Source organism: Camponotus vicinus, unplaced genomic scaffold (assembly GCF_025532165.1).
Source record: "Camponotus vicinus isolate PSW18456_S1 unplaced genomic scaffold, iyCamVici1.0 SCAF_3, whole genome shotgun sequence".
In the NCBI taxonomy this organism is placed as follows: domain Eukaryota; kingdom Metazoa; phylum Arthropoda; class Insecta; order Hymenoptera; family Formicidae; genus Camponotus; species Camponotus vicinus.
In genome coordinates, this window is record NW_028141967.1 from 14,515,399 (window position 1) to 14,542,811 (window position 27,413).

General features: G+C 35.4%; 2 protein-coding genes and 2 long non-coding RNA genes across 13 annotated transcripts; 2 read left to right on the forward strand and 2 right to left on the reverse strand.

Moving 5' to 3' along the window:
• Positions 1 to 618: 618 nt before the first annotated feature.
• LOC145968782 (uncharacterized) lies at positions 619 to 2,542 on the reverse strand. Of its 6 annotated transcripts, XR_014437852.1 has the most exons (4): positions 2,151 to 2,221; positions 1,400 to 1,584; positions 737 to 902; positions 619 to 670 (listed from the first exon to the last, which is right to left on the reverse strand). It is a non-coding gene; the product is annotated as an uncharacterized LOC145968782 (long non-coding RNA). The 6 variants fall into 6 exon arrangements; XR_014437849.1 differs by lacking the exon at positions 2,151 to 2,221 and adding an exon at positions 2,396 to 2,542 and having other exon boundaries at positions 619 to 902; XR_014437847.1 differs by having other exon boundaries at positions 619 to 902.
• Positions 2,294 to 4,920, forward strand: LOC145968784 (uncharacterized). The gene is made up of 3 exons (XR_014437854.1): positions 2,294 to 3,375; positions 3,478 to 4,661; positions 4,764 to 4,920. It is a non-coding gene; the product is annotated as an uncharacterized LOC145968784 (long non-coding RNA).
• A 3,841-nt stretch (positions 4,921 to 8,761) lies between these two features.
• LOC145968777 (uncharacterized) lies at positions 8,762 to 17,657 on the forward strand. Of its 5 annotated transcripts, none has more exons than XM_083094564.1 (9): positions 8,762 to 9,053; positions 9,145 to 9,260; positions 9,338 to 9,438; positions 9,522 to 9,742; positions 9,888 to 10,739; positions 10,841 to 11,054; positions 12,144 to 12,257; positions 12,473 to 12,526; positions 12,593 to 17,657. In XM_083094564.1, the coding sequence occupies exons 5-9, from the start codon at positions 10,563 to 10,565 to the stop codon at positions 12,895 to 12,897; spliced, it is 864 nt and encodes a 287-aa protein (XP_082950690.1). In that variant the 5' UTR covers positions 8,762 to 9,053; positions 9,145 to 9,260; positions 9,338 to 9,438; positions 9,522 to 9,742; positions 9,888 to 10,562; the 3' UTR covers positions 12,898 to 17,657. The 5 variants fall into 5 exon arrangements, with proteins under 5 accessions (XP_082950690.1, XP_082950688.1, XP_082950686.1 ...); XM_083094562.1 differs by having other exon boundaries at positions 8,762 to 9,007; XM_083094560.1 differs by having other exon boundaries at positions 8,762 to 9,260.
• Positions 17,658 to 19,490: 1,833 nt separating this feature from the next.
• On the reverse strand, positions 19,491 to 21,508 carry LOC145968778 (uncharacterized). The gene is made up of 2 exons (XM_083094565.1): positions 20,680 to 21,508; positions 19,491 to 19,619 (listed from the first exon to the last, which is right to left on the reverse strand). Exons 1-2 carry the CDS (start codon positions 21,506 to 21,508, stop codon positions 19,600 to 19,602), a joined length of 849 nt encoding a protein of 282 aa, XP_082950691.1. The 3' UTR covers positions 19,491 to 19,599.
• Positions 21,509 to 27,413: the final 5,905 nt, after the last annotated feature.

Consider the following 27,413-nt stretch of genomic DNA (forward strand, 5'->3'; position numbering starts at 1 on the left):
AAGCAATAACAAGTAAGGTATTTCAAAGGAACTGTTGAATTGATCTTAAATATGAATAAATACAAATATATTTAAACACTTTGAAATGATTTATTTAAAAATTCATTATGGGATCATAACCAGTGGAAATAACTTTCTCTATATGCTACAACTTAAAATTAATCTATTCTAACTTGAGCCGTAAATTTCTGAACCTTTTCTAAAATATAAAGGAAGTTATACATGTAAAATGATTCCGTAATCCTAACACCGCTAATGATAGATATTAAATTAAGAGCGCATAGTTTTGACACGTGAGGTGGTCTAAGAGGAAGTCATAAACATATCGGACATTGATTTCTTGAAGATGTCAACCGACACTTCCGATAATAGTCGCGTACTACTCTTTGATCACCGCCGCGCTTCTATGAAAAGGATATCTATGTCAAAACAATTGATAAGTAATTCAGTAGTGCTTCCGAGAACGACGTGATCCGATGTAGAGATCACCTTACTCGAGGATTCCTACAGCTAGAGATCATGCAAGGAACAACGAAATCGCTAGTATATAAACCCCGGATTCTAGGCGCGAGCGGTTCATTCTATCATTAATAATTAGTCAGTATAGCAGACTCGCTGTTAGTCGTGATCACTTTGCCGTTATTCTTTATTATTCTTTAACTCATTACAACTAAAATTTAATACTTTGTATCAATCTGCTATATCGTTCAGTAAAATTCAAATAAAGAAGTTATACTTGTGCAAATTCACTGTGTCAATCCTTGGAGATTCCCAGACCTTGCTTAGACGAAGGCGATCGAGACCAACCGAAATCGACATCTGAGTGGTAAGTACCAGATTTTTCCCATTTTATGCTTGTCTTCGTGCGATAATATTCACCTTCCTTGCATTCACGACATTTCCTGAAACAAAACATCGAGGATTAAATAACAAGCATACTGTCAAGCACTAGCACGTCGCTGGCAGTATTCCTCCCTCTTATTACAGCGCAACTTGTTTTAACTTGTTATTCTATTCTGATAAGCGTCAAAGCAAAAATTAATTAGAACTCCAAAATCGCCCTCATCAATTGAGCGTCGCAGCATCCCTTCTCTGAAGATTCCTTCATCTCCAGGCATCCTCTGCCATGCCGGAGAACTCCTCACACTCCAATTTTTATTCTTAAAAATTCATTACCACTTTTTACCCCAAAACCAGATTTCCATCGTCTCCGGGCATCCACTGTCATGCCGGAGGCATCCGACATCCTAAACCAATTCGCTTAATCGACGCTTCATTGAAATACCAACGATATTTGGATTTGCATAAATTTCTAACGTCGCTACTAGAATAAAACGTCTTTCCACACATAGGTATAGCATCTTCGCGGTGCTGTGCACAGAATTTATTATCCATTCACCCATTCTTCCGTCGCTGCCGGGCATCCACTGTCATGCCGGAAGCATCCTAAGTTCCCTACCCTTATACGCAATTTCCGCTATCGTAACTTTATTCTGCCCTCAAGTTCCATCGTCCCCGGGCATCCACGGTCATGCCGGAGACATCCACATATCCTTATGAATTACTCCTTCATTGACGTTTTAGCTAAAACAAAATTACAAGAATAAACGTACTATGTGCTAATGTGCGTTGACGCTGATTCAGTTAAAAATAATAATAAGAGCAAATAAAATACCACTTTCCTCAACCAATACTATATTCTACCTACCAGAAAAAATATATATTAACATTAATATTATCTCTTTAAATGGTAACCCCATCGTCAGAATTCAAAAGAAAAAGACATAGAGCAGGAAAAATAACCCGTGAATATCGTGACGCTTCTCGATTCCGTCGGATCAAGAGATTAGAATTAAACTCAAAGCGTATCCTTGTCAAATCAGAAACAAGGGTCTTCCTTCCAGAAAGTTTTGTCTCCGCTTTAAAGGCTAAGGCTAAATTCCTCTTTTACTTACCGGAAAATTTTACTTCACAGAAATTTCTTCGAATAGTTACCTCAAACGTAGAATTTGACTCTTTCTATAATTACTATTTGGAAATTATAAAAAATAAAGATACGATTGAAAACCCTTCATTAAGTTCAATAGATCTGATAACTCAATTAAAATCCCAACTTCCGGAGAATCAGTGTGAAATAGAGAGTTACTTACAGACTCTCCAATGAAGCCTTCTTGCAACGATAAAGATTTTTTCGCCCTAACAGATGAGGAGCAAACTCGAGAATTCTCGATATACTCTTGGAATTCATAGATCAATATATCGCAGGTAATATCGATATCGATCAGCTAATGGATTTGATAGAAAATATCGAAATCCCATTTTAATAGATACCCTTTGCATATACAAATATATATTTCAATAGTCATCCAATTATAGAGTTTCGCGGCTCCCTTACATTTTTCCGTAATCGATAAGTCAGATCCTCGCTCTCGGCATCCCCAAGGTATAGCCGGTGTAAGCAGGTTGCCTTGAAAACAAAGAGAGCGCACTTTTCTCTGGAACTGAGGCATCTAGGGGAAAAGTTGGTCACTGAGACGTGACAGTACATAGCAGTCGAACATTGGTATCATAAACAGAAAACATAAGAAGAAGGTTCCATGATCTATTTCTCTTCATAGGAATACTGTTCATATTGTTTATACCGAGCGTAGAAAAAGACCATGAAAGGATCACAATGGTTAATATATACAGTGGGTGTAAAAAATATTCGTACACTAGTGTAACCCTTCCAGTTTTGAGACCTTTATAATTCCTACAGCGGAGAGTAACATTCGATTTCAATCTCAGTCGTGTATCGTCCGAGAGGAGAGCGTCAGCGAGTTTAACCGTGTGTGCGATTATTTCTTACGCTGCAAATAAAATGGATTCTATTTTTAATTTTTCATTTTGGAAGAGGAGTTTTGTAGAGCTCTTATTTTCTGTGATACTAAAAGTGGTATTTGTCTGGAAGGTAGGTAGTGTTTTTGTGAAAAAAAAATTGTGCGTATGTGTATGTGTATTTTTAATATATTATTTTATAGTACCCCGATGATGTCAAAATTCCCGGGTTCATCAACATACAGCATCGACGCAATGTGCGGGCGGAGCGCTGGAACGCGCGACACGATCTCGCGGAGAAATGGGGCGACACCCCGGAGAGTCGCCAGGATAATGATGTAAATGGATCATGGAAATATCTCGACATTTTTAATCTGCGGCTGCTCTTCGGGATGGAGTCCCTATCTGACGAAATCTGCGAATTATCTGTTATAAGATATGAAGAGAACAGAATAATCGAAGAGGAGAGAATACGGCAATGGCAAAGAAGAATGGAAGAGAAAAGAAGAAGATGGTTACAGGAATACTGGCACGGCTCTGCAGTTCCAGGGGGCTAAGGTACATATTTCTTTTTAAAATTTTTGTTATTAATTATTAAGATAAAATTAGTTTTTTATTTTTAATTAAGATAAAATTAATGTAGCGTTTTTCCTGTTTCAGGAGCTGCCTCCCCTTACAACCCGGCGCACCGTCCGCATTATTTTATATTCATTTTTTTTCTTTTTTCTTTTCTTTTTTTATTTCTATATTTTATTAATTTCTTAAATTTTACATAATTTTACTATTAAGTACACACACACACACACACACACACACACACACAAAATTTGTAATACTCATACACATTTTTAAATAAATTTATATTTCAAAAAAATTGCAATTATTTACACGCCTTTCCCTTGCGCTCCAATCCTTTGAGTGCTCTCGCATTAATTATAAGTCTCGCTATCGTTCTCTCTCGTACGCGTTCTTTTCGCACACTTATTGTTCTCTCTCACACGCTCGGCAAGGGTACATAGCAGTCGAACATTGGTATCATAAACAGAAAACATAAGAAGAAGGTTCCATGATCTATTTCTCTTCATAGGAATACTGTTCATATTGTTTATACCGAGCGTAGAAAAAGACCATGAAAGGATCACAATGGTTAATATATACAGTGGGTGTAAAAAATATTCGTACACTAGTGTAACCCTTCCAGTTTTGAGACCTTTATAATTCCTACAGCGGAGAGTAACATTCGATTTCAATCTCAGTCGTGTATCGTCCGAGAGGAGAGCGTCAGCGAGTTTAACCGTGTGTGCGATTATTTCTTACGCTGCAAATAAAATGGATTCTATTTTTAATTTTTCATTTTGGAAGAGGAGTTTTGTAGAGCTCTTATTTTCTGTGATACTAAAAGTGGTATTTGTCTGGAAGGTAGGTAGTGTTTTTGTGAAAAAAAAATTGTGCGTATGTGTATGTGTATTTTTAATATATTATTTTATAGTACCCCGATGATGTCAAAATTCCCGGGTTCATCAACATACAGCATCGACGCAATGTGCGGGCGGAGCGCTGGAACGCGCGACACGATCTCGCGGAGGAATGGGGCGACACCCCGGAGAGTCGCCAAGATAATGATGTAAATGGATCATGGAAATATCTCGACATTTTTAATCTGCGGCTGCTCTTCGGGATGGAGTCCCTATCTGACGAAATCTGCGAACTATCTGTTATAAGATATGAAGAGAACAGAATAATCGAAGAGGAGAAAATACGGCAATGGCAAAGAAGAATGGAAGAGAAAAGAAGAAGATGGTTACAGGAATACTGGCACGGCTCTGCAGTTCCAGGGGGCTAAGGTACATATTTCTTTTTAAAATTTTTGTTATTAATTATTAAGATAAAATTAGTTTTTTATTTTTAATTAAGATAAAATTAATGTAGCGTTTTTCCTGTTTCAGGAGCTGCCTCCCCTTACAACCCGGCGCACCGTCCGCATTATTTTATATTCATTTTTTTTTCTTTTTCCTTTCTTTTTTTATTTCTATATTTTATTAATTTCTTAAATTTTACATAATTTTACTATTAAGTACACACACACACACACACACACACACACACACACACAAAATTTGTAATACTCATACACATTTTTAAATAAATTTATATTTCAAAAAAATTGCAATTATTTACACGCCTTTCCCATGCGCTCCAATCCTTTGCGTGCTCTCGCATTAATTATAAGTCTCGCTATCGTTCTCTCTCGTACGCGTTCTTTTCGCACGCGATATTATCGTTCTCTCTCACACGCGCGGCAAGGGTACAAAGCAGCCAAACATCGGTGCTGATACGTTGCAATTCTTCCTAGAAAAAGATATGGAAAATAATTCAATATCCAAACCTCTTCAAGTACCGCTGTTTATCAATCGGACATCGGTTTATGATTGTTTATACTTGTCATAAAACATCCAACACAAGCGTCCCCCGCCCCGCCCCGCAGCCCCCGCGCCTACGAAATCCCCTCCGTCCCGCGTGACGTCATTCCCCCGCGCCACCGAAAACCCCCTCCATCCTGCGTGACGTCATTCCCCCGCGCCACCGAAAACCCCCTCCATCCTGCGTGACGTCATTCCCCCGCGCCGCTGAGATCCCCTCGCGCCTCACCCCCCCTGAGAGGACCTGAGTTAGAACTCTCCTTGTATACCTACTCACGTGTAAACAAGATGTGGAGAACCTGTACAATGGTGCAGAACCTGTAAAATTTGTGTATCCAAAAAAGGTCCGTTGGGGAAAGAGAAGTCGCCATTACAAATCTATAACGCTGGGGCCCCATTCGAGAGGTTACAACCTCTTCCAACTACTACTTCCAGGAATAGATACCTTCTTGTCGTCGTCGACTGTTTCACCAAATGGATGGAAGCTTTTCCTTTGAGGAATATTAAGGCAAAAACGGTGGCGGAAGTTTTCATTAATCAGGTAATCTCTAGACACGGGGTCCCCTTGGAAGTTCATACGGATCAAGGAAAAAATTTCGAGTCCAAATTATTTGCGGAGCTGATGAATCTACTCGGTATTAGGAAGACGAGAACAACTGCTTTACATCCTCAGTCGGATGGACAGGTTGAGCGACAGCATCAAACCATTATTAATTATTTGGCAAAGTATATTTCTGAGAATCAGAAAGATTGGGATCGTTGGGTCCCCATGTTCTATTAGCCTATAGATCCTCTAAACACGAGATTACTGGTGTGACTCCTGCAGAACTGTGCTTTGCCCGAGATCTTAAACTGCCTCTGGATCTTTTATTAGGAAGTCCCCCAGAAAATAGATCTCAGTCGGTCGGAGGTTTTGTTAGAAATTTGAAGGAGAAACTGGAGAGGATCCATTCCAATGTTAGAGAGCAAATGAAAATAAAATCTTCGCGAATAAAGTCCTGGTACGATCGGAAAGCCAGGCAAACACTTTTTCAGGAAGGGGAGAAAGTATGGTTTTATAATCCTCGAAGAATGAAGGGAAAGGCTCCTAAATTGCAGAGCAATTGGGAAGATCCTTTCTTGATAGTGAGGAAGTTAAATGACGTAGTTTATTGCATTCAAAGATCTCCAAGACACAAGAAGAAAATTGTGCACGCGGATAGGTTAGCTTCTGTTTCCGAAAGATGTTAAATAGTCCTTGTTAGTTAGAGCTAGTTGAATAGTCCGGAGCCCGGTAGTTTAAGGAATTGAGTTTAAATTGCTTTGTTTTCTGCGTAAAATTATTTTATTCTTTAGAAAAGTGTGCGGAAGCTGACTGAACCAAAACACCTACGAAACTAGTAAAACGCTGAGCCTGAAGACTGCCTCGCCTACGGTTTTTGAGCCGTTGTTTTCCCGTGGGCCGGAGGGCGAATGCCGAGGCAGGAACTTGGGGAATCCTTTTAAGACGGGTCCACGGTGGATACCCCCCTCTTGTCCGAAGACAGGCACTGGAAGATAAGGACGGGAAAAAAGACTTGTGCCGAGCACGAGGAAGATGATTGGAATGGGAGGCTGCCCTGGAGTCGATTCTTGAGGGTCTGGCCAACTCTCTGGAAGGAATCGATTGGGAGTCTGCCCAGTGGTCCTGGTGCCCTGGTCGGAGCGATGCTCGGTAACCTGGAGCAACAGCTCAGAGAGAGCAGGATATCGTTTGGGGTCCCTGGAAGTCCACGAAGATGTCATCGAGCCCCTTGCTGATTGTCGGGACGATAATCTTGAAAAGGAGGGTCACTGTTACGCGCGCCCCTGCCGTTGTCCGGATCCCGTTGACAAGAAGATTGTTTATAAACAACGATAGTCAGCTGAGTCGGAGAATAGCCGTCAAGCTATACGGACGCGTTTTCGTTTAAGAGCCGTTATTATATTATTTATCCGTTGTGTTAATCTGTTGTTCGTGTGTGTTCTGTGTTCCTGATTAAAGTTCCTTGTTATCCTCAAAAGTGTCTTGTCATTTAACGCGATCCGCGACAGCCGTTCTTTAGTGCGCGTCTTCGATATCGAAGCCCGCGGACGCAACAATATGAAAGAAATAAGACAGAAAGAAAAAGTAAGTCTATAGTCGTCACTACGTTTCATGTACGCGTTTTTATGTATTTAAAAAAATCGTATTCGGAAGAAAAATCGGTCTACACTTTCATTTTGAAAAAGTATAAAAACTAATGCTTAAGTATCATTAGATTTTGCACAAAAATGCATTAAATCAATTTACATGAACCAAATAAAAATTAAATCTAAATATTCATATGCTAGCATATATATGTATATATGCAAGTTGTGTGTATGTGTGTGTATGTATACACACACACACACACACACGCGATTTGCAAAATCCGGTCGATTTCCTCCTGGTATATATTAAATAACATTAGATCGGCATACTCATTTCTCATTAAAAAAAAAAAATAAAAAATAACAAAAGAGTTAATTTTAAAATTGTTCTATTATAGAAATAAAAAATATAGACTTATTATAAATATGTATTTATACAATTGAAGTTATAAAAATGTATTTTTTAAATTATTTTAAATAAGACATTCCCCTTTTAAATATATAAGATATTTCTCAATAAAATCATAAAGTCCTATTGTTTTTAATGTCCATTGTGTATAAATACATGTGTTTGAAATACATATATTATTTTCATCAAGTGATTACATATGTAATCCATGATATATAAAATTAATTATATTTATTTCTTAAGAGAAAAACGTACATATTTGTCAAGAGGAGATTTTTTATAATTTATTCTCTTTCTATCCTTTATTTTTCAGATTAGTTTATATCTTTTTTATATACAAAATAAATTGTAATTAGGAGATTTATTTAATTAATTTATTTAATTTTTGACAGGATTAAGGATTTATTTAATTTTACGCGTAAATTTTACAAGTTTTCACGCGAGACCTAATAAATAGATCGAACCGCTAACATAGGATTCTCGAGGCGTTAGCTATAGCTACAGCTCGAGAGAAAAGGAGACAGTAGATTATACGTCGGCACTCTTCTACTGCCCGAAGGTAGCCGAGCGTCGAGCGCCACACGTACACGGCCTCCTTTCTTTGCGTGCGCGACCGTGCCGAGCGTGCAGGGGCTCATTTCTGGCATCACTGTGCATCGTCTTGCGTCTTCCTTCTCGCACTTTCGCACTGTCCTTGTCACACGCTGACGCTGTACCTCGCGCCGTCCTTCTCCCACCTTCGCACTGTCCTTGTCCCACGCATCGCGCCATCCTTCTCGCACCTTCGCACTGTCCTTCTCGCACGCATCGCGCCGTCCTTTTCCCACGCGGCCGCATCGCGGGCCCACGCGGACCCCCTCCACCTCGCCGACCCCCGTCTATCGGTTCCCCCTCCCCGCGCGTGACGTCACTCCCCCGCACGCCGGATTCTCTCGCGCCTCACCCCCCCTGAGAGGACCAGAATTAGAACTCTCCTTATATCACTACTACGGGTCAGCCACAGTCCGAGTCAGTAAGTTGCGCGTTCGGCGATTGCGACGACAGCGAAGTCGCTTCGCCTCGACTTTGATCGATTTCTTTGACACAGGTTGCACTAGGAAATCGATTAGAATGAATAGGAAGGAGAAGGGAAAAATAAGAAAGTGAAAATGAAAGATTAGTAACAAAGACTTACTATTTGATTGAAAATACGCCGGGCTGTCGGTTGATCCGGGAGGTCCTCTGTCTGCTGGTTAGCGTTTTTAATCTTAATAGATAGAGCCGACCTATCTACGGGAGTACGACGTTTGATAAATTTACAGAGCTTGGCTTTTTCTGCCGAGAGTTCTAAACCGAGATGTAGTAAAGATTCCGAGATTTTATTTACAGATTTTTCAAGAATGCACTTGCTATGATTTAAATCATTAGATGAAGAGAACAGCGCAATGTCGTCTGCGTATTGGATTATTTGGCAGCCCGAGTCAGCTATTTTCGAGTTCCGATACGTAAATATTGTAGAAAGAGGCTTAAGACGCTGCCCTTGTATGCTCATAGTATCTCATCTATATCCTCATATCTGCAGTGTACCTGTCTTTGGTAGATGGAATTTCTAATGAAAGCAAGAATATTCGGTGGTATACCACACTTTACTAATTTTTGAAGGATGTCCGGAATCACATTATCGTAAGCACCTTTAATATCTAAAAAGAAAGCCAGTAATGATTGATTTTTTTGAAAAGATAGTAAAATGTTGGATTGTAAAATAGCTAGATTGTCTAGGTATCCTTTGCTGCGTCTGAAACCGAACTGTGATTTGGGAAGGAGATTATGATATTCAAAAAACCAACTCTGTCTATTACCAATCATTCTTTCGAAAACTTTACATAAGCATGAAGCTAGGAAAATGGAGCGAAATTTGAGATTTTCTCCTTGTTTAAGGATGAAAAAAACAAGAAACTTTTTCCATTCCTCTGGAAAGACATGTGAAGTAAAAATTTTGTTATATATAGTTAGAAGTAGGGTTCTGGCATTGGTTGGAAGAGCTGAGATGATTTTATAATCAATGCCATCTAAATCAGGACTGGATTTCTTTCTTAAATGGTGTATAACAAAATCTATTTCTATTTGATTAGAAGGAAGATCCAAAGATGCGTCAAATCCCTGCTGGGGAAGTTGAAAGGGGGCAGAGGGGGCACCTAGTGGAAAGAGGGAGGAGATATGATTATGTATACAATGTATCGCTTCTATATTATATTTATTTTTGTCTCTGAGTAATTAGCTCTATTTTTAAAAGCTTTGATCTTATTCTAGACATATGTTGGATTAAAATCCTTTCTTAGATTCTCACAAAACGTCCTGAAACTTTCTTCTTTAATATTTTTAAGTTCAATTCTAGTTCTTGCTATTTCTCTTTTATACACTAGGGCCCGTATTCATAGTCGAAGCTCAAGATGATACTTAGGATCGACTTGACCAAGATCTTCTTATTCAATAAAGGCTGTCTCAAGATTAATAGAATTCATAGACATGAATTAAGATAATCTTAGCGAAGAAGTTCTTATTTAAGAAATTCTTATTCTATTTAAGATATTCTTCGCGAAGATGTACTTAAGTTAATACTTATTGATTATTCGACTATTTCCGTATTATTTCTGTTAGAACAACCAATCAAATGATTTTTTTTTTCACAAGTAAAGTGGATCATCATGATATAAATTATCAATGGTGCTTTTCTTTCGTTGAAATATCTCGTTTCTTTATAAAATAAATTTTATTTTTTAACAAGAACCATTGATAAAACTTCAAAAATGTCGAAAAATAAACACTATACGTCTGTAGAAAAAAAAATTTTTTTAGAAATATTAAAAGAGTTTAAACATGTTATTGAGGTTAAAAAAAGTGATTCTTCAACACTTTATAATAAAGAAATTGCATGGTCTGAAATTTGTAAGCGATACAATGAATGTACAATGATTGCGCAAGAGGTAAGTATAAAAAAAAAATTATTTTAAAATTGTATGTGTGTGTATATATATGTACTTAAGATACATATATAGTAATGCGTATAAATGTTTTCTGATTACAGCGTACAGTTCAACAACTAAAAAAATTATGGGCAAATTTAAAACAGACACAAAGAGATATATTAACGAAAGAAAAACAAGCTTGTCTAGCCACTGGTGGCGGTCCACCACTTCCAGAGACAAATATTTTTCCCGATATAGCCATAATAGCACCACACATTATGCAAACAGCTCCTGTTCTTTTTACATCAAATATGGAAGAAAACAAAATAAATGGTAAATAATTTTAAACAAATATTTATAAAGATATATATAAATAATATATTTGTAACAAAAGTACACACATATGTGTATATATATACATATACAGGGTGACCCATTTTAACTTAGGCAGCAAAATAACTCGAAAAATAAGCAAGATAGAGAAAAATGTTTTAGACAAAAGTTGTATGGTTTCGAGGGGGCCATAAGATGGTATCATTGGTTTGACCTTGAAGAGTCATTTGAAGGTCACGTGAAGGTCACTTCAATTTTTTTAAATGGAACATCCTATATATTTTTGTACATTCTTGTAGCTCATCTCGAGAGCTTTCCAAAACACTATAATTAAGTACATTTTCGTTAAGTACTTTTTGAGTTATGAGGCTTGAAATAATTTCTTAATTTTACATAAACCGTAAAATATCTTGTAAAATATTCATTTTTCGATTACCTTACCTTAATAGTTTTATGTACAAAATAATGAGAGGAATCAATTGGTGTAAAGAAAACACATAGTTGTTTCGAAGAAAAAATATGTAATTTGCAATTAACAATTCCATATTTTTTCTTAAAAACAACTATGTGTTTTCTTTACACCAATTGATTCCTCTCATTATTTTGTACATAAAAGTATTAAGGTAAGATAATCGAAAAATGAATATTTTACAAGATATTTTACGGTTTATGTAAAATTAAGAAATTATTTCAAGCATCATAACTCAAAAAGTACTTAACGGAAAGGTACTTAATTATAGTGTTTTGGAAAGCTCTCGAGATGAGCTACAAGAATGTACAAAAATATATAGGGTATTCCATTTAAAAAAATTGAAGTGACCTTCACGTGACCTTCAAATGACTCTTCAAGGTCAAACCAATGATACCATCTTATGGCCCCCTCGAAACCATACAACTTTTGTCTAAAACATTTTTCTCTATCTTGCTTATTTTTCGAGTTATTTGGCTGCCTAAGTTAAAATGGGTCACCCTGTATAAAATTTTTACTGACATGAAATAATCATACGTACTAAAGATTATTTAACTGTTAAAATTTAACAAATTTATTATATACATATATCACAGATTTATATATGCTTTTTGTTTCAGAGAAAGCAGAACATATTATAAGTATTTCCTTAGATGATAATGAGGCGACGACTATGTTATGTGAAAGTCATAATGATGATAGCAATAATAATATAATGGACGAAGTAGAAAAAGGTATATTACATTAGAATAAATTAAAAGTAAAATATATATACAAGTATACATATTATATGTAAAAAATACAGAAAAATTATTTTAAATTGTATTAATGTTATTATTGTTTATTTATTAATTAGATTATATAACTATATACAAAAAATATATATATATGCATGTTTGAAAAGTAATATGTTACTTGTTAAAATATATTAATTATTAATGATTTTTAGATGAAATAACGATTGAAGAAACAATGGACAAAGAAAATCAAAATATTAATAAAAGTAATATGAACAATGTTAGATATTTTCTTATGTCGATTGAATAACTAAATATTATTGTATTTCCAGTGCTTTTTGTAAAAAGAAAAAAAATTTTGAAACAAGACACTACTTGTACGCAAGCTAGTAAAATAACAAAAATAGAAAAAAACAAGGAAAATTTAGTTAGAAATGAAGATTTGATTAAAATTGAAAGAATAAAGCGGATTATGGAAAACGAGAAGGAAATAGCAGATATACGAAAAGCTCACGAAAAAGAACTGGCAGTAATGAAAGAAAATTTTTATGAGGAGTTGCATATTCTAGAAATCCGAACAGCAATTGCAAAAGTTGAACTAGCTGAGTTGCAGTTGCAAAAGGAAAAAGAAAAATAGATTTAAGAAAAGTTTGAAGATTACAAAAAGTGCAAAGATTAAAATATAAGTTATTTATAACATAATAGAAATATATAATATATAAAAGTAAATATATTTATTATATATATATATATATATATATATATATATATATATATATATGTATATATATATATATAAAATGTGAGACTGCATGATAGATGTTTGATGCACCCTGCAATGATAGAATGATAAAAGATCGTTAAGATGTAGTCAATATAAAGTGTAGATGGCGACATTACTGTTATCGATATATCTACTATAGACGTTAGATCCGATACGTTCTTTTGTACTTTTTCACGTAAGACACAAGTTGAGATAAAGAAAAATTAACAAGAGATCAAGGTTCATATAATTTACCTTTTTCCAAAGTACGATATTCTTTATGCATTAATATTCACGAATATTAATGCATAAAGAATATCGTACTTTGATAACAAGGTTATGGGCCCAGGTCGGGTGAATACGCAGATAGTTAATTTGATCGAAAAAAAGAGAGTGGATAACCTAACATTTTGGAAGGTTCTCGAAGCATTAAAATTTCGATTTGAGGTAAAAGTACACACATATACATATAAAAATGGCCTCGTCGTCCCTACAAATTGTTGACCGCATTGACAAATTAAACGGTGCGAATTATCGATCATGGAAATTTAACATGAAAATGACACTGGTTCAAAGAGAATTATGGCAGCACGTAACCGGCGAAGCTGTTTTGTCGGAAAATCACACACGAGAGGAAGAAGAACGTTTTAAGATCAAGGAGAATAAAGCTCTGGCAACAATTGCTCTCGGCGTCGAACCTGAACATCAAATACATATCCTGGATTGCGAAAAGGCATCTGATGCATGGGAGGCATTACAGAGGATTTTTGAACCAAAATCGCGAGCAAGAATTTTACAATTAAAGAAGCAGATGTTGTCCATAAAATTAAAATCTAACGAAACGATGAATTCATATTTGGCAAGACTGAAGACATGCAGTGACAGTCTTAAAGAGGTAGGATATGAATTTAGAGATGATGATTTAGCATACGCTATGTTATCAGGTCTTCCGGATGGATATGATAGAATAGTAATGGCGCTTGCAAATCTGGATGATGAAAAGTTCAAATCAACCGAAATCAAAGAGATACTCATGAACGAATATGAACGTCGAACCCTGAAGGAAGGAGGACAGACTGAAGAACAACCAAAGGAGGCATATCAAATACACAGTAAGGAACACAATAAGGAAGAAAAAAGAAAATGCTTTAAATGTAATAAGATAGGGCATTTAGCGAACAGTTGCAATTCAAAATCATTTAATGCGAAGGGAAATAAGAAGCGTTGGACGTCTAATACACGTAAGAACAATAGTGTGCTGTTATTAGAATTAAATAATACTCAGTTAGATGATTCGTGGTTTATAGATAGCGGTGCGACTCATCACGTTTGTAAACATAGGGAGTGGTTCGAAAAATATAAACCAATAGCTAATGAAACAATTTATTCAGCAGATAGTAAATCAAGCGACACTTTAAAGGCTGTAGGTGTAGGTAATATAAGAATACGAACTTTTGTCGGTAATAAAAGATTCAACTTAACGTTACTTAATGTATATCACGTTCCCAATGTAAGACGTAATTTATTGTCAGTTTCGCAAATAGAGAAGAAACGCAAAAGACTCTTGATAGATAACGGAAAACTTAAAATTCAAGACAAAGAGAATAAGATGATAGTGGGGGAAGCTTTATGTAAAAATGGTTTATATATTGTTAAAGCGAAAGTTGTAAAGAATATAAATAGTATAGATCAAAGCGAGACATACATTACATATACTAATAAGTTAACAGATTGCGAAAAATGGCACCAAAGATTCTGCCATGTAAACATGAAGACTATACAAGAATTATCAAAAGGAAACTTAGTCAGAGGCTTAGATAGTATAAATATAAATGACATGCATTGTAATAGTTGTAGCGTTAGTAAATCTACCAAAGCACCTTGTAAAGAATTAGGCAGTAGACAAACGAAAAATGTCTTAGAGTTAATTCATTCTGATTTGTGTGGCCCTATGCCAATTAAATCAATTGGTGGAGCAAAATATTTTTTAACATTTACTGACGATTATTCCAGAAAAGTAACAGTATATTGTTTACACAGTAAAGATGAAGTAACTAAATATGTCCAAAAATATATAGCTAGGGTAGAAAGAGAGACAGATAGAAAAGTAAAAAGATTTAGAAGTGATAATGGATTAGAGTATTGTAATAAAGTTCTTAAACAAATGTTTCATGAAATGGGAATAAAGCATGAACAAACGTAGATACACCACAAATGAACGGAATTGCAGAACGAATTAATAGGACATTGTTAGATCTAGTACGCGCAATGCTTAAAAATGCTGAATTACCTGAAAGATTTTGGGCTGAAGCAATCGTAACAGCATGTTACATTAAAAATAGAGTCATACATTCGTTCGTCAATGACATTCCAGAAAGCATTTGGACGGGAAATAAACCGAGCGTAAAACATTTAAAGGTTTACGGTTGTCTAGCATATGCACATATTACTAAACAGGGTAGGCACAAACTTGATTCTAGAGGGAAAGAATGTATATTTGTTGGATATTCCAATCAGACAAAAGGGTATAGATTATGGGATCCGATTAAACGCGATATAATACAAACAAAACATGTAGAGTTTGTTGAAGATGTTTATGGATATGAGTATATTTATAGCAAAAAGATACTTGAAACTCCTTTTACTAATGCCGATAATATAGATGAAGTAGAAGATATAGATACTGTAGATGAAGATGAGGAATTAGAAAATAGTATGAAGAGCACGCGGATGATAATGTAGAATCGAAAAAATCACATAAAATTATATCAGAAGAAAAACGTAAAGTAGGTAGACCGAAGAAAATAATTAAAAATCCGTGGGGTCGTGCAGGTAAACCCAAAAATATAGAATTTAATTTAACGGAAATAGTTGAACCAACAACGTATGAAGAAGCGGTAAATTCACCACAATCCGAGAAATGGAAAATAGCAATGAATGAAGAATTAACAAGTTTGAATAATAGAAATACGTGGGAAATATTAAATAAACCGGATAATGTTAATTGTATCGGAAGTAAATGGGTGTATAAAGTTAAAACAGATTCGACAGGGAAAATAGAAAGATATAAAGCTAGAGTAGTTGCACAAGGTTTTTCTCAAAAGAAGGATATAGATTATTCAGAATCATACGCACCCGTTGCAAATATTTCGTTAATTAGATTGTTAATAGTTATATCAATATCTAATAATTGGAAGATACATCATTTAGATGTGAAATGTGCATACCTCTACGGAAACCTTAAGGAAGAAATTTACATGAGATTACCGCCAGGACATAAAGACTATGATATAAAAGTAGCAAAACTTTTAAAACCAATATACGGTTTAAAGCAATCAGGGCATAACTGGAATAATACGATTGATAAATTTTTAATAAAACATGGATTTAGAAGATTGCAAGCAAGTAATTGTGTTTATATTTACGATAATAATCTTATTCTTACATTATATGTAGATGATATCATATTGTTTGCTCCATCAATTGACAAAATAAACGAAGCTAAGTCATTACTTGCGTCAGAATACGAAATAAGAGATTTGGGTAGAGTATCATATTTATTAGGTATAACTATTGAATATGAAGAAAATAAAAAAGTAAAATTATCACAAACACTATATTTAAATAAATTATTAAACGAATACGGAATGAATGATTGTAAAACGTGTAAAACACCGATCGAACCAGGGATAAAGTTATCAAAATGTGACGGTCCACAGAGCGATGTTGAAAAGGACGAAATAAATAGTGTACCATACAAACAGTTAATTGGATCACTAATGTATGTAGCGTTGGCAACGCGGCCAGATATATTGTATGCGGTAACAAAATTGTCACAATTTAGTTCTAATCCCGGGAGAACACATTGGTTACAAGCTAAGAGAGTATTGAGATATTTAGCTGCAACGAAAGATGTTAGCTTAGTGTATAGTTGCGATACGAATGAGTTAGAGGTTTTTAGTGACGCAGATTGGGCGTCAGATACAGATGATAGACATTCTTATAGTGGTATGGTAGTATTTCTAAACGGAAATCCAATAATATGGAAATCTAATAAACAAAGATCAATTTCAACATCAACTATGGAGGCTGAATATGTTGCGTTAGAAATAGCTGTAAAGGAAATCATATGGTTAAACATGATGTTTAATGAATTAACACAGGAAATAGGTATAGATATGCCTTGTAAGCCATATATTATTAGATGTGATAATAAATCAGCGATTGATTTTACGAGAAATAAAATAGAAAGATCGCGCACTAAGCATATCGATATTGCATATCATATTACTAGAGAGATGCATGAGAATGGTTTAATTGATATAAAATATATTTCATCTAATGAAAATGTAGCGGATATATTTACAAAACAATTATCTCATATTATAATGAATAAGCATGTTGAAAAGTTAGGATTGCGACAAATTGCAGAGTGATCAAAGTGGGGGATTTGATAGATGTTTGATGCACCCTGCAATGATAGAATGATAAAAGATCGTTAAGATGTAGTCAATATAAAGTGTAGATGGCGACATTACTGTTATCGATATATCTACTATAGATGTTAGATCCGATACGTTCTTTTGTACTTTTTCACGTAAGACACAAGTTGAGATAAAGGAAAATTAACAAGAGGTCAAGGTTCATATAATTTACCTTTTTCCATTCACGAATATTAATGCATAAAGAATATCGTACTTTGCTAACACTGCATATATAATTATATATGGAGAGAGAGAAATAGACATATGGAGAGAGGGTAAATGTTACATATTAAAACTTATTTAAAAAATGTTTCTTTTCAATTTGTTTGAATATTTTGCTTTAAAAATGAGTTAATTTTAAGTATTAATAATATTATTATAAAAGTGCAATTGTTTATTTTTGCTTTAATTAAAAGATGTCACAAGTGCATTATATGGGTTTCTTTGTATTAAATAATTTATTTGAAAAATTACAAAAATATATTGTTATATTAAAATATTATATTGTTGCAAAGACAATAAAAAGGACATTTCTTTTCATCTAAATAGTCTTTCAATTAGTGCTGCTCGTACTGCAAAACCCTCGCCCGGTTGCCAATGTGGTTCCTCAACTGGCACTTCCATTTCATTATCTTGTTCTTCTTCTTCATCTTCTGGTAATACATCATTAAAAATTAGTGAAAGATTATGTAGCACAGCACAAGCGACTACAATTGTGGTTGAACAAATCAATTTGTTAGTTAGCCCTCTAGACAGACATGGAAACCTGCGCTTCCAAATTCCGAATGTCCTTTCGACAATCTGACGTGTTCTTCTGTGAACTATATTGTAACTGTAATAGAGAAAATATATTTTTCATAGGTTATTATAAAAAGTAATCCTAACAGCACACAATGTCCAAAAGATGTCCAGAGAACATTCATAGAATATATGGATATTCTATGGATGTCCTCCAGACATTCTTCGGATATGTGTGCTGTTAGAGAAAATAAAATAAAAATGTAGCAAAATTAAAGATTTTAATACTTACGTGATTTCTTCATCTGTTTGTGGATTCTGAATAGGAATTAAAAGGAATGGTAAGCACGGATATCCAGCATCTCCTACCAGAGTACCTGATAATTGACGTTGGACATATCTCATATATATTCTAGAATTTTGGAAAATTCTACTGTCGTGTTGGCCACCAGGCCATTCTGGAACAATGTCTAGAAATTCCGTTCTAGGTCCAACAACAGCCTGCATAAATACATACATATAATCAGATATTAAAATCGATAATTTTTTAATATATTTTATAAAAAAATCACTTTTATCGATAAAAGAGGACTCAGAATATGGGCCATAGAGTATGCGTACCTGCACATTTAATGACAAATATCCTTTTCGATTTCTATAAATTTCCTCAATATTATGGAATCTGGTACTGACTAAACGTATATGTGTGCAATCTATAGCTCCATCAATGCCAGATAAACCGATGCCTCTATTATGTCCTATATCTCTAAAAAGTCTTTGATTTTCTCTTACAGCATCTGGTGTACAAGGCATCTTTATAAATTTATTGAAGATTCTTGCTAAATGCACAGATACTCGAAATACTATTCTTGATATAGTTGGCTGTGAGACGATTATTGTATCTCCAATAACTTGCTACAAAAATATTACAATATTACATTTTTATAAAAAAATTTTTAAATTCTCGCAGATAATTATGACATTATGTTATAATTATTTTACTTAATATATATTGTATACATCAAAAATATCTTATTACACATAATTATATATTTTACTAACCTGAAAACTACCTGTGGCATAGAACCGTAGACAAATTAATAATTGAAGTACTGGAAGTATAGGAAGGCCTTGATTATTGATACATGCAAGTCCCTCTTCAATTTTAGGTAAAATTCCATATATTACAGTATTTTTATTAAACCTAAACCGTCTTTTAAATTCTTTATTACTATAAAACTGAAACGGATCAATCCAATCTCTAATATATCTTTTTGGTGCACGCACATCGGTATCTCATCATCGGTAGAATCAATTTCTTCCACGATTTCATATATATCAATATTTCTATCTTCTATTTCCATTCTATTCTCACTAAAAAATGCTGATTTTTACACGTACAACAAAGAAGATTTACTTAAGTCCACTTCTGACATGACTTGATGAAGATCGTCTTATTTGACTACTTATATACCATATAAGATATACTTTAACGACTATGAATTCAGTAACAATAAAATAACCTTAAGTTTATGCTTATATGAAATGAGAAATGTTTATGAATCATATTAAGAAATTCTGAAATAAGATCATCTTCGATAAGTCATGCTTTAAGATTTTGCTTAAGTATTGCCTTAAGTTTTAACTATGAATTTAGAACACATCTTAAGATAAAACTTAAGACGATCTTCAAAATAAGAATCGACTATGAATACCGGCCTAGGAAATTTTCTCTAGTTTTTTGTGATTTAAATTTTTCCAAGGCTTTTTTACGTTCTATTAAAAGTGCATTACACTCATCATTCCACCAGGGGCTCGGATTTCGAGGATTATGCTTTTTCCTAGGATTAATAGTCTGAGAGTAATAGTGGTTGTTTGAATAAAGGTAAGGAGATCCGTCGTGGACGGTGCACTTGGACACAGTACAATTGGACACGTTGCAAATGAACACGTTACAATTAGACACAAAACTTTGCACACGGTTCAATTAGGCACCGTTCAGTTGCGCACCGTTTAAGTTCACACCGTTCATTTGGACACAGAAATAAACGCACTGTTTATTTGCACACCGTTCAGTTGCACACCGTTCGTTTGCACACCGTTCAGTTGCGTACCGTTCGTTTGCACACCATTCCTTTGTACATAGAAAGGCTTAGACAATTAAAACATCGTTTTGATTGTTTTACAAGTTCGCGCCGTTGACTCGGACTCTTATTCAAAAATTGTGCGCATTTACTAAAATAATGTTGCTTCTTACATAATGGACAATTCGGTGCTGAAGTCGTCGCGAAAGTCGTGAAGAAGTTGGTCGCGTTATTAACCTTAACGCTTCTAGTCGATTTTGAATTAAGCGGAGCTAATTCATCAAGTGTGATAGCGCGCGACGAGATAAAAGTGCTAAGATCGTCAAATGAGAGAGGAGATGATTCCGTACAGCATTTTAACTTCCACGCTCGGCGAGTGGACGGATCAAGTTTTTGAACGATGAAATAAACGAGAATATCGCTAAGAATTTCTTCCGTTGATCGCCCAAGACACTTCAGCGCCGAAATGGATTTGTCGGCCGTATCGCGCAGCGAATGTAAGTTGACGGCCGATTCCCGCGACATGGGAGGCAAGTTATATAATGCAGCGATATGAAGATCGATAAGTTTTTTCTTATTCTCGAACCGAGCTTTGAGCGCTTTCCATGCGACGGAAAAATTATCCGCGGTAATGGAGATATTAGAAATGACTTCACGAGCGGATCCGGTCAAGCTCGATGCGAGAAAATGCATTCGCGAAAAATCGGAAAGATCTTTATTTTCAATGATTAGCGCGGTGAATCTATCTCGAAAGCTCTCCCATTCTGCGAAATTACCTGAGAACGGAGGCAATTTGATCGGCGGCAAATGTCTTAATGACAATGCTGATTCTGATCGCGAAAATGAATGTTCGGGCGGAATAGATCGGTTCGGACTCACAGGGGGTTCCAGTTCCTCCAACCACTCTGTCATGAAATTCAGCGTTGTTTGGTAGATCTCCTCATGCTCGTCCAGTTGATCCTCCTGGAAGTAGTCGAGGTTTGCTCGTTTCGCCTCAGGGAAGATGTGCAGGAGAGCTGCGTGGCCTTGGATGCACTGGCTCCACTGGTCTTTCAGGGATGATATCCTTGATCGAATCTTAGCTGGTGTGTAGTTGAGGCGTCCGACCTTCTTAAAGTTCTCGAGAGCTCGAGACACCATGCGCAGAAGCGCATCTTGCTTCGCTAATGCTTCGCTCATTTTGAACGATGTAAGATTATTAGCGCAAGAGATTCTCTGCTAAGAGTCACTGTGAGATTGAGGATCACGCTGAGATTGATAGTCACTGGGATTGAAAGTCACTGCGATTTTAAATTCACTAGAGATTGTTCTTTAATACCACCTTGCACCGATCCGGCTCGAAGGACCAAAATTTGTTTCGAGAACGTTAAATAACGCTTGAAATTTAGAATGCCGGGACACGCGTCGAAAGACACGTCGAAACAAGGGATATACGGAAAGAGGAGCAATGATCAATCGAGGAATAGAAGTCAATGGTCGTTGAATGTTTTGCACACATAAAATTTAATGTTTATTTCACTCAACGAACTGTTGTACACCCGAATTTACTTAAATAATTGTTCAGCGCAGAGAAGCGCGAAGAGAGTCTCTCGGCCCGACAGCTCCGTACGTGAGTGCGGGCGAGAGCGCACTATGGTAGAGAAAGAGCGATAGTCGCACCGAGCCGCTCAGCTGATGCGTGAGAGCGCGAGAGAGAGCTGGTTGCGGAGGGCGAAGCACCTTGATTTCGCGAGAGGGTCTCGGGCTTTCGCGGATGCACACGAAACTTGCAAGCTGCACGATAAGCGAACGAGACTCGCCAATGATAAGACAGAAAATCGCGTTGTGATGCGAAGTATTGAAACGCTCACAGAAATGCTCGCGTATTTTAGTGAGTCCGTTTAAAACGAGAACCGAATTGACTAGTCACGAATGTCTTACTCGAGTGCGATCTTTCAGTCGTCTGGACGCACGGGAGAGGCTTTCTTCCCTGTGTTCGCTGTTCTGTGAAAACAGGTGATTTCGAAGAACCAATCCTCTCGCGTTACGTGGAATCGCGTGATTTTATTTTCGAGCGAGGATCCGACTGTTTTTGCTTGTTTTGAATATCAAACAAAGAATCGGTTGGTACGTAAACGTTGCAAGATTATCGCTCGACAATGGGTGTCAGGGTTTTTCGTTGTTGTTTCGCGACGGGGTCTCCCCAGATTGCCGAACTTTAATTTTATTATACGGAATCCGCAACAATAATTTATTTATATAATTTTTATATATTATTTTTTATATAATTTTATTATTATTATTTATATAATTTTTTATATATTATTTTTTATATAATTTTTTGTTATTAGATAGCTACATTACATTTGTGACGCGCACGTGCCTGAGGTTACCGCCGCGCTCCTTAGTTACGAGCGTTCGGCGGCGCGGTTGCTAAGGCGCGCGCGGTGAGAGGAGAGCGGTAGGCGTGAACTAAGAAATCCGGCCGAAAGTTGCAAATAATTGACAGCACTGCCTTAAACAATAATAAGATAGAAAATAACAAGTTAACAAATCATAATTTAAGCCCCGACAGTGTAGAAAATATTAATTTAAGAAATAATGACAATCTAGAGAACGTCTTACAAGACACGTTATCTAACTATTTCTCCTATTCTTACCCCCAGTTATTCACCTGTTTCCTCTCCAGACCCCCTATTCACCTATCCTTGTTCACCTACCTCACCACAGTCTCCTGTTCGGGAAACCTATCTCTCCTCCCCATCCAGTAACTCTCCAACTCTCTCCCTCTCCTATATCAATAATTATCCTTGATTCCGATTTTCCCTCTCCTTCTTTTATACTATCCGAACTCAACGAGGCTCTCGAAAACTTCACAAGAGATCTCCTCGACCTTGAGGAAGAGTCCCACTATCTACCTCGTAGATCCTGAAGAACCGCCAAAATAATCACGAAAACCCAGCAGGCTCTATTTGCTAAATTATTTTTTTATTACCATTTTTTCTTTCTACTGTTTAATTCGAAAATCCCTAATGCCATATTCCCTCCTCTTTTGTACACAGATACAATATACAGGGTGTCTGGAAAGGTAAGTAAATCAAATAGGAGGTGAAAGAGGAACATGAGTAGAATACATAATGTAAATAAATATTTTTCGTATTCGCTATGGTTTAGAAAATACAGCGCTTTATAGGGGTGCATAAAAAGTGTTGAAATCCCTTAATATTTCGAAAAGTACGCATTTTCGAGAAAAACGTTTTATACAAAAATTGTATTTTAAATGAGGCATTACACAGAAAAATTAGTATGACCTTTAATAGCGTTCTTAAGGTCACGCCGGCGGTACTGTAACTTTCAAGCCTCATAACTCAAAAAGTACCTAACAAAAACGTATTTCATTATACTGTTTTGGAAAGTCCTCGGGATAAGCTACAATAATATGCAATAAAAACTGAGGATACCCATTAAAAATTTCTAGGTTATCTTTACGTGACCTTGAGAACGCTATTCAAGGTCATACTAATTTTTCTGTGTAATACTTCACTTAAAACTTCACTTAAATATACCCACATGAAATTTGACATCCATTGGACGTCCATACAACCTCCAGAACTCCATACGACATCTATGTCCATGGTGGATATTGAATAGATTTCTAATGGAAGTCCATATTACCTCTCATGGTAGATATCTTCTATAAATCCATCATGGATGTCTACTGGATATCTGTTATGGATATATGATAGATTTTTACATACATATATCTCTAATAGAAATCCATATTACCTCCATGGTAGATGTCATCCACAAATCCATCATGGATGTCTATTGGACATCTGTTATGGATATATGACAGGTTTCTACATACAACTATATCTCTAATAGAACTCCATATTACCTCCATGGTAGATGTCATCTACAAATCCATCATGGATGTCTACTGGACATCTGTTATGGATATATGACAGGTTTCTACATACAACTATGTCTCTACTCACACGGAACATGACATTGGAGGTCCATATAACCTCCATACCTCCATGTGACCTCTATCTCCACGGTGGATGTTCAATGAATCTCTAATAGAAATCCATATTATCTCCACGGTAGATGTCGTTTGTAAATTCATCATGGATGTCCATTAGACGTCGGTTATGGATGTATGATAGATGTGTACACATTTCTCTTAACATAAATAATTTTTATTAATTATTTTTCCTAGTATTGGTAAATATTATTTTTTGTTACTTTATCTTATATCTCACTAATAATTATAGTCAGTGGGAGTAAAATTTCACGGTAAAATCAGTAATCGCGCTAGTTCGTTCGTTTACCGCTATGGTGCGCTTTTTCTCGTACTTGAGTTTTAGTCATGAGAATTATATAAAGCTTGCAAAAGGCGACAGATAAAATTAAAAGTATTACTTCGATCTAATTTCTGATACAGTTTCAATAGAGGAACTTCAGATATTAAATCGATTTTATAAGTCGGACAAGTAAATGTCCGGTCAATAAACGAAAATGATCCGTTCATTATCTATTTGTTCCAATACCATATAACTCCATATAACGTACATATGACATCCATGAAAGCTCGACAAAATACCTATAATTACTCCATATAACGTATATCTGACATCCATAAGAGCTCCACAAAATATCTATAATTACTCCATATAACGTACATATGACATCCATGAACGCTTCATTCAATATCTATAATTACTCCATATAACGTACATATGACATTTATGAATACGTCTAATGGATGTCGAATGGAGGTATGAAATGCGGAACTGTGGATGTCTAGTAGATGTTTACGGGACGTTTCATGGACATCTAATGGAGGTTTCGAATCTCCATGGTAGACGTCTAGTGGACATCCATTAGAGGTTTTTGTTCCGTGTGGATATATATATATATATATATATATATATATATATATATATACAGGGCGATTCATTTAATCTTAACAGGCAAATTTTGAAAAATATGCGAGATACGAAAAAATGTTTCAGACAAAAGTTAAATGGTTTTAAGGGAGACATAAGATGATGGCAATGATTTGACCTTGGAGAGTCATTTGAAGGTTACCGTCAATTTCTTAAATGGAACCCCCTATTTTCTATTGCATATTCTTGTAGCTTATCTCGAGAGCTTTCCAAAACACTATAATAAAATATTTTTCCTTCAAGTACTTTTTGAGTTATAAGGCTTGAAATCATTTCTTAATTTTACATAAACCGTAAAATATCTTGTAAAATATTCATTTTTCGATTATCTTACCTTAATACTTTTATGTACAAAATAATGAAAGGAATCAATTGGTGTAAAGAAAACACATAGTTGTTTCGAAGAAAAAATATGTAATTTGCAATTAACAATTACGTTTTTTCTTAAAAATATAACTATGTGTTTTCTTTACACCAATTAATTCCTCTCATTATTTTGTACATAAAAGTATTAAAGTGAGGTAATCGAAAAATGAATATTTTACAAGATATTTTACGGTTTATGTAAAATTAAGAAACGATTTCAAGCCTCATAACTCGGAAAGTACTTAATGAAAACTAACTTAATTATAGTGTTTTGGAAAGCTTTCGAGATAAGCTACTAGAATATGTAATAAAAAATAGGTGGTTCCATTTAAAAAATTGAGGGCGACCTTCACGTGACCTTCAAGTAACTATTTAAGGTCAAATTAATGACACCATCTTATGTCTCCTTTAAAACTATATAATTTTTGTCTGAAATATTTTTTCGTATCTCACATATTTTTCAAAATATTTGCCTGTTAAGCTTAAAATGAATCACCCTGTATATATACACAGGGTGTAACTGAAAAAGCGCCCACGGAGCAAATAGCGTTATTCCTGATTAAAAATCGAGTCGAAAAGTCCTGAACCATTTTTTTCTATAATCTTAATAAAGCGGTAATTATTGAGTAAAGTTGCGCCAATAAGCACCGACCTTTAAACGGGCGCACGTCAGTGAGCCGCGCGTTTGGTAGTGTGCGTGAGCGCTCCGCCGTTTCGGCGCTATGTTATGCCGCTATAGTGCAATATTCTTATGCGTTGTAATAATGTGAAAAACTTTAATTTGCATTAAAAATCATATTTCTTCCGTCAAAAGCGTTTCCTTAAAAAGAATTTCGACAAGGAGACTAAAGGTCGGTGCTTATTGGCGCAACTTTACTCAATAATTACCGCTTTATTAAGCATTATAGAAAAAAATGGTTCAGGACTTTTCGACTCGATTTTTAATCAGGAATAACGCTATTTGCTCCATGGGTGCTTTTTCAGTTACACCCTGTATATATGTAGATTTAAATATCTTAGAACCGCAACATTATTGTAAAAACCCAGTCAGAATTAAAATTTTAAGGCTAGGTTTCCTCCATCCATCCTAACTGATGATTTCCGCACGATTGTAACACTCGCGAAATTTATTAATATATACACACACACACACACACACATACTCTATCTCGCATGTACATTTTAAGGATATCATGAAGTTATATTTTAATTCTTGTAAATTCCTATGAATGTATTAACGTCTCATTAAGTACTTGTGAATAAAATATCAATTTTATGATTAAATTACTACTTTCTCTAACCCTCTCTCTTCCCTGAATCCCAAGATCGCTCAAGGTCCCGTCCCGAGTAAAAGAGATTAAGTTTCCTTACCAAAAAGGGACCGCCGAGCGGATAGGTCTAGGACTTTACAAAGTTAAAGAGACCATTTCGGTCACTGACCTGTGCCAGGCCCCTAACAATCCGCTCGATCCGATACATACACACGCCCTAACAAGTGTATCACGGGTAAGTAGATTGCGTCCTTCCAGATGGCCCATTCATTAAAGGGCCTAGATGTAACAATATGATAAAAATTAAAAACATTAAAGAATTAGAATTACAATATTTTTTTTAGAACATAATATTAATAAAACAAGCTTAAAAGATAGAGTTGATAATTAAAAATATCTTAATATTTATATAATACTTTTTATTTATTTTGTCTATTTTATTGAACATTTGATTTAAACGAGCATTGTCAGCTAATCTTCAGTTTAAACATTATATTTATACATTTATTTGGGATA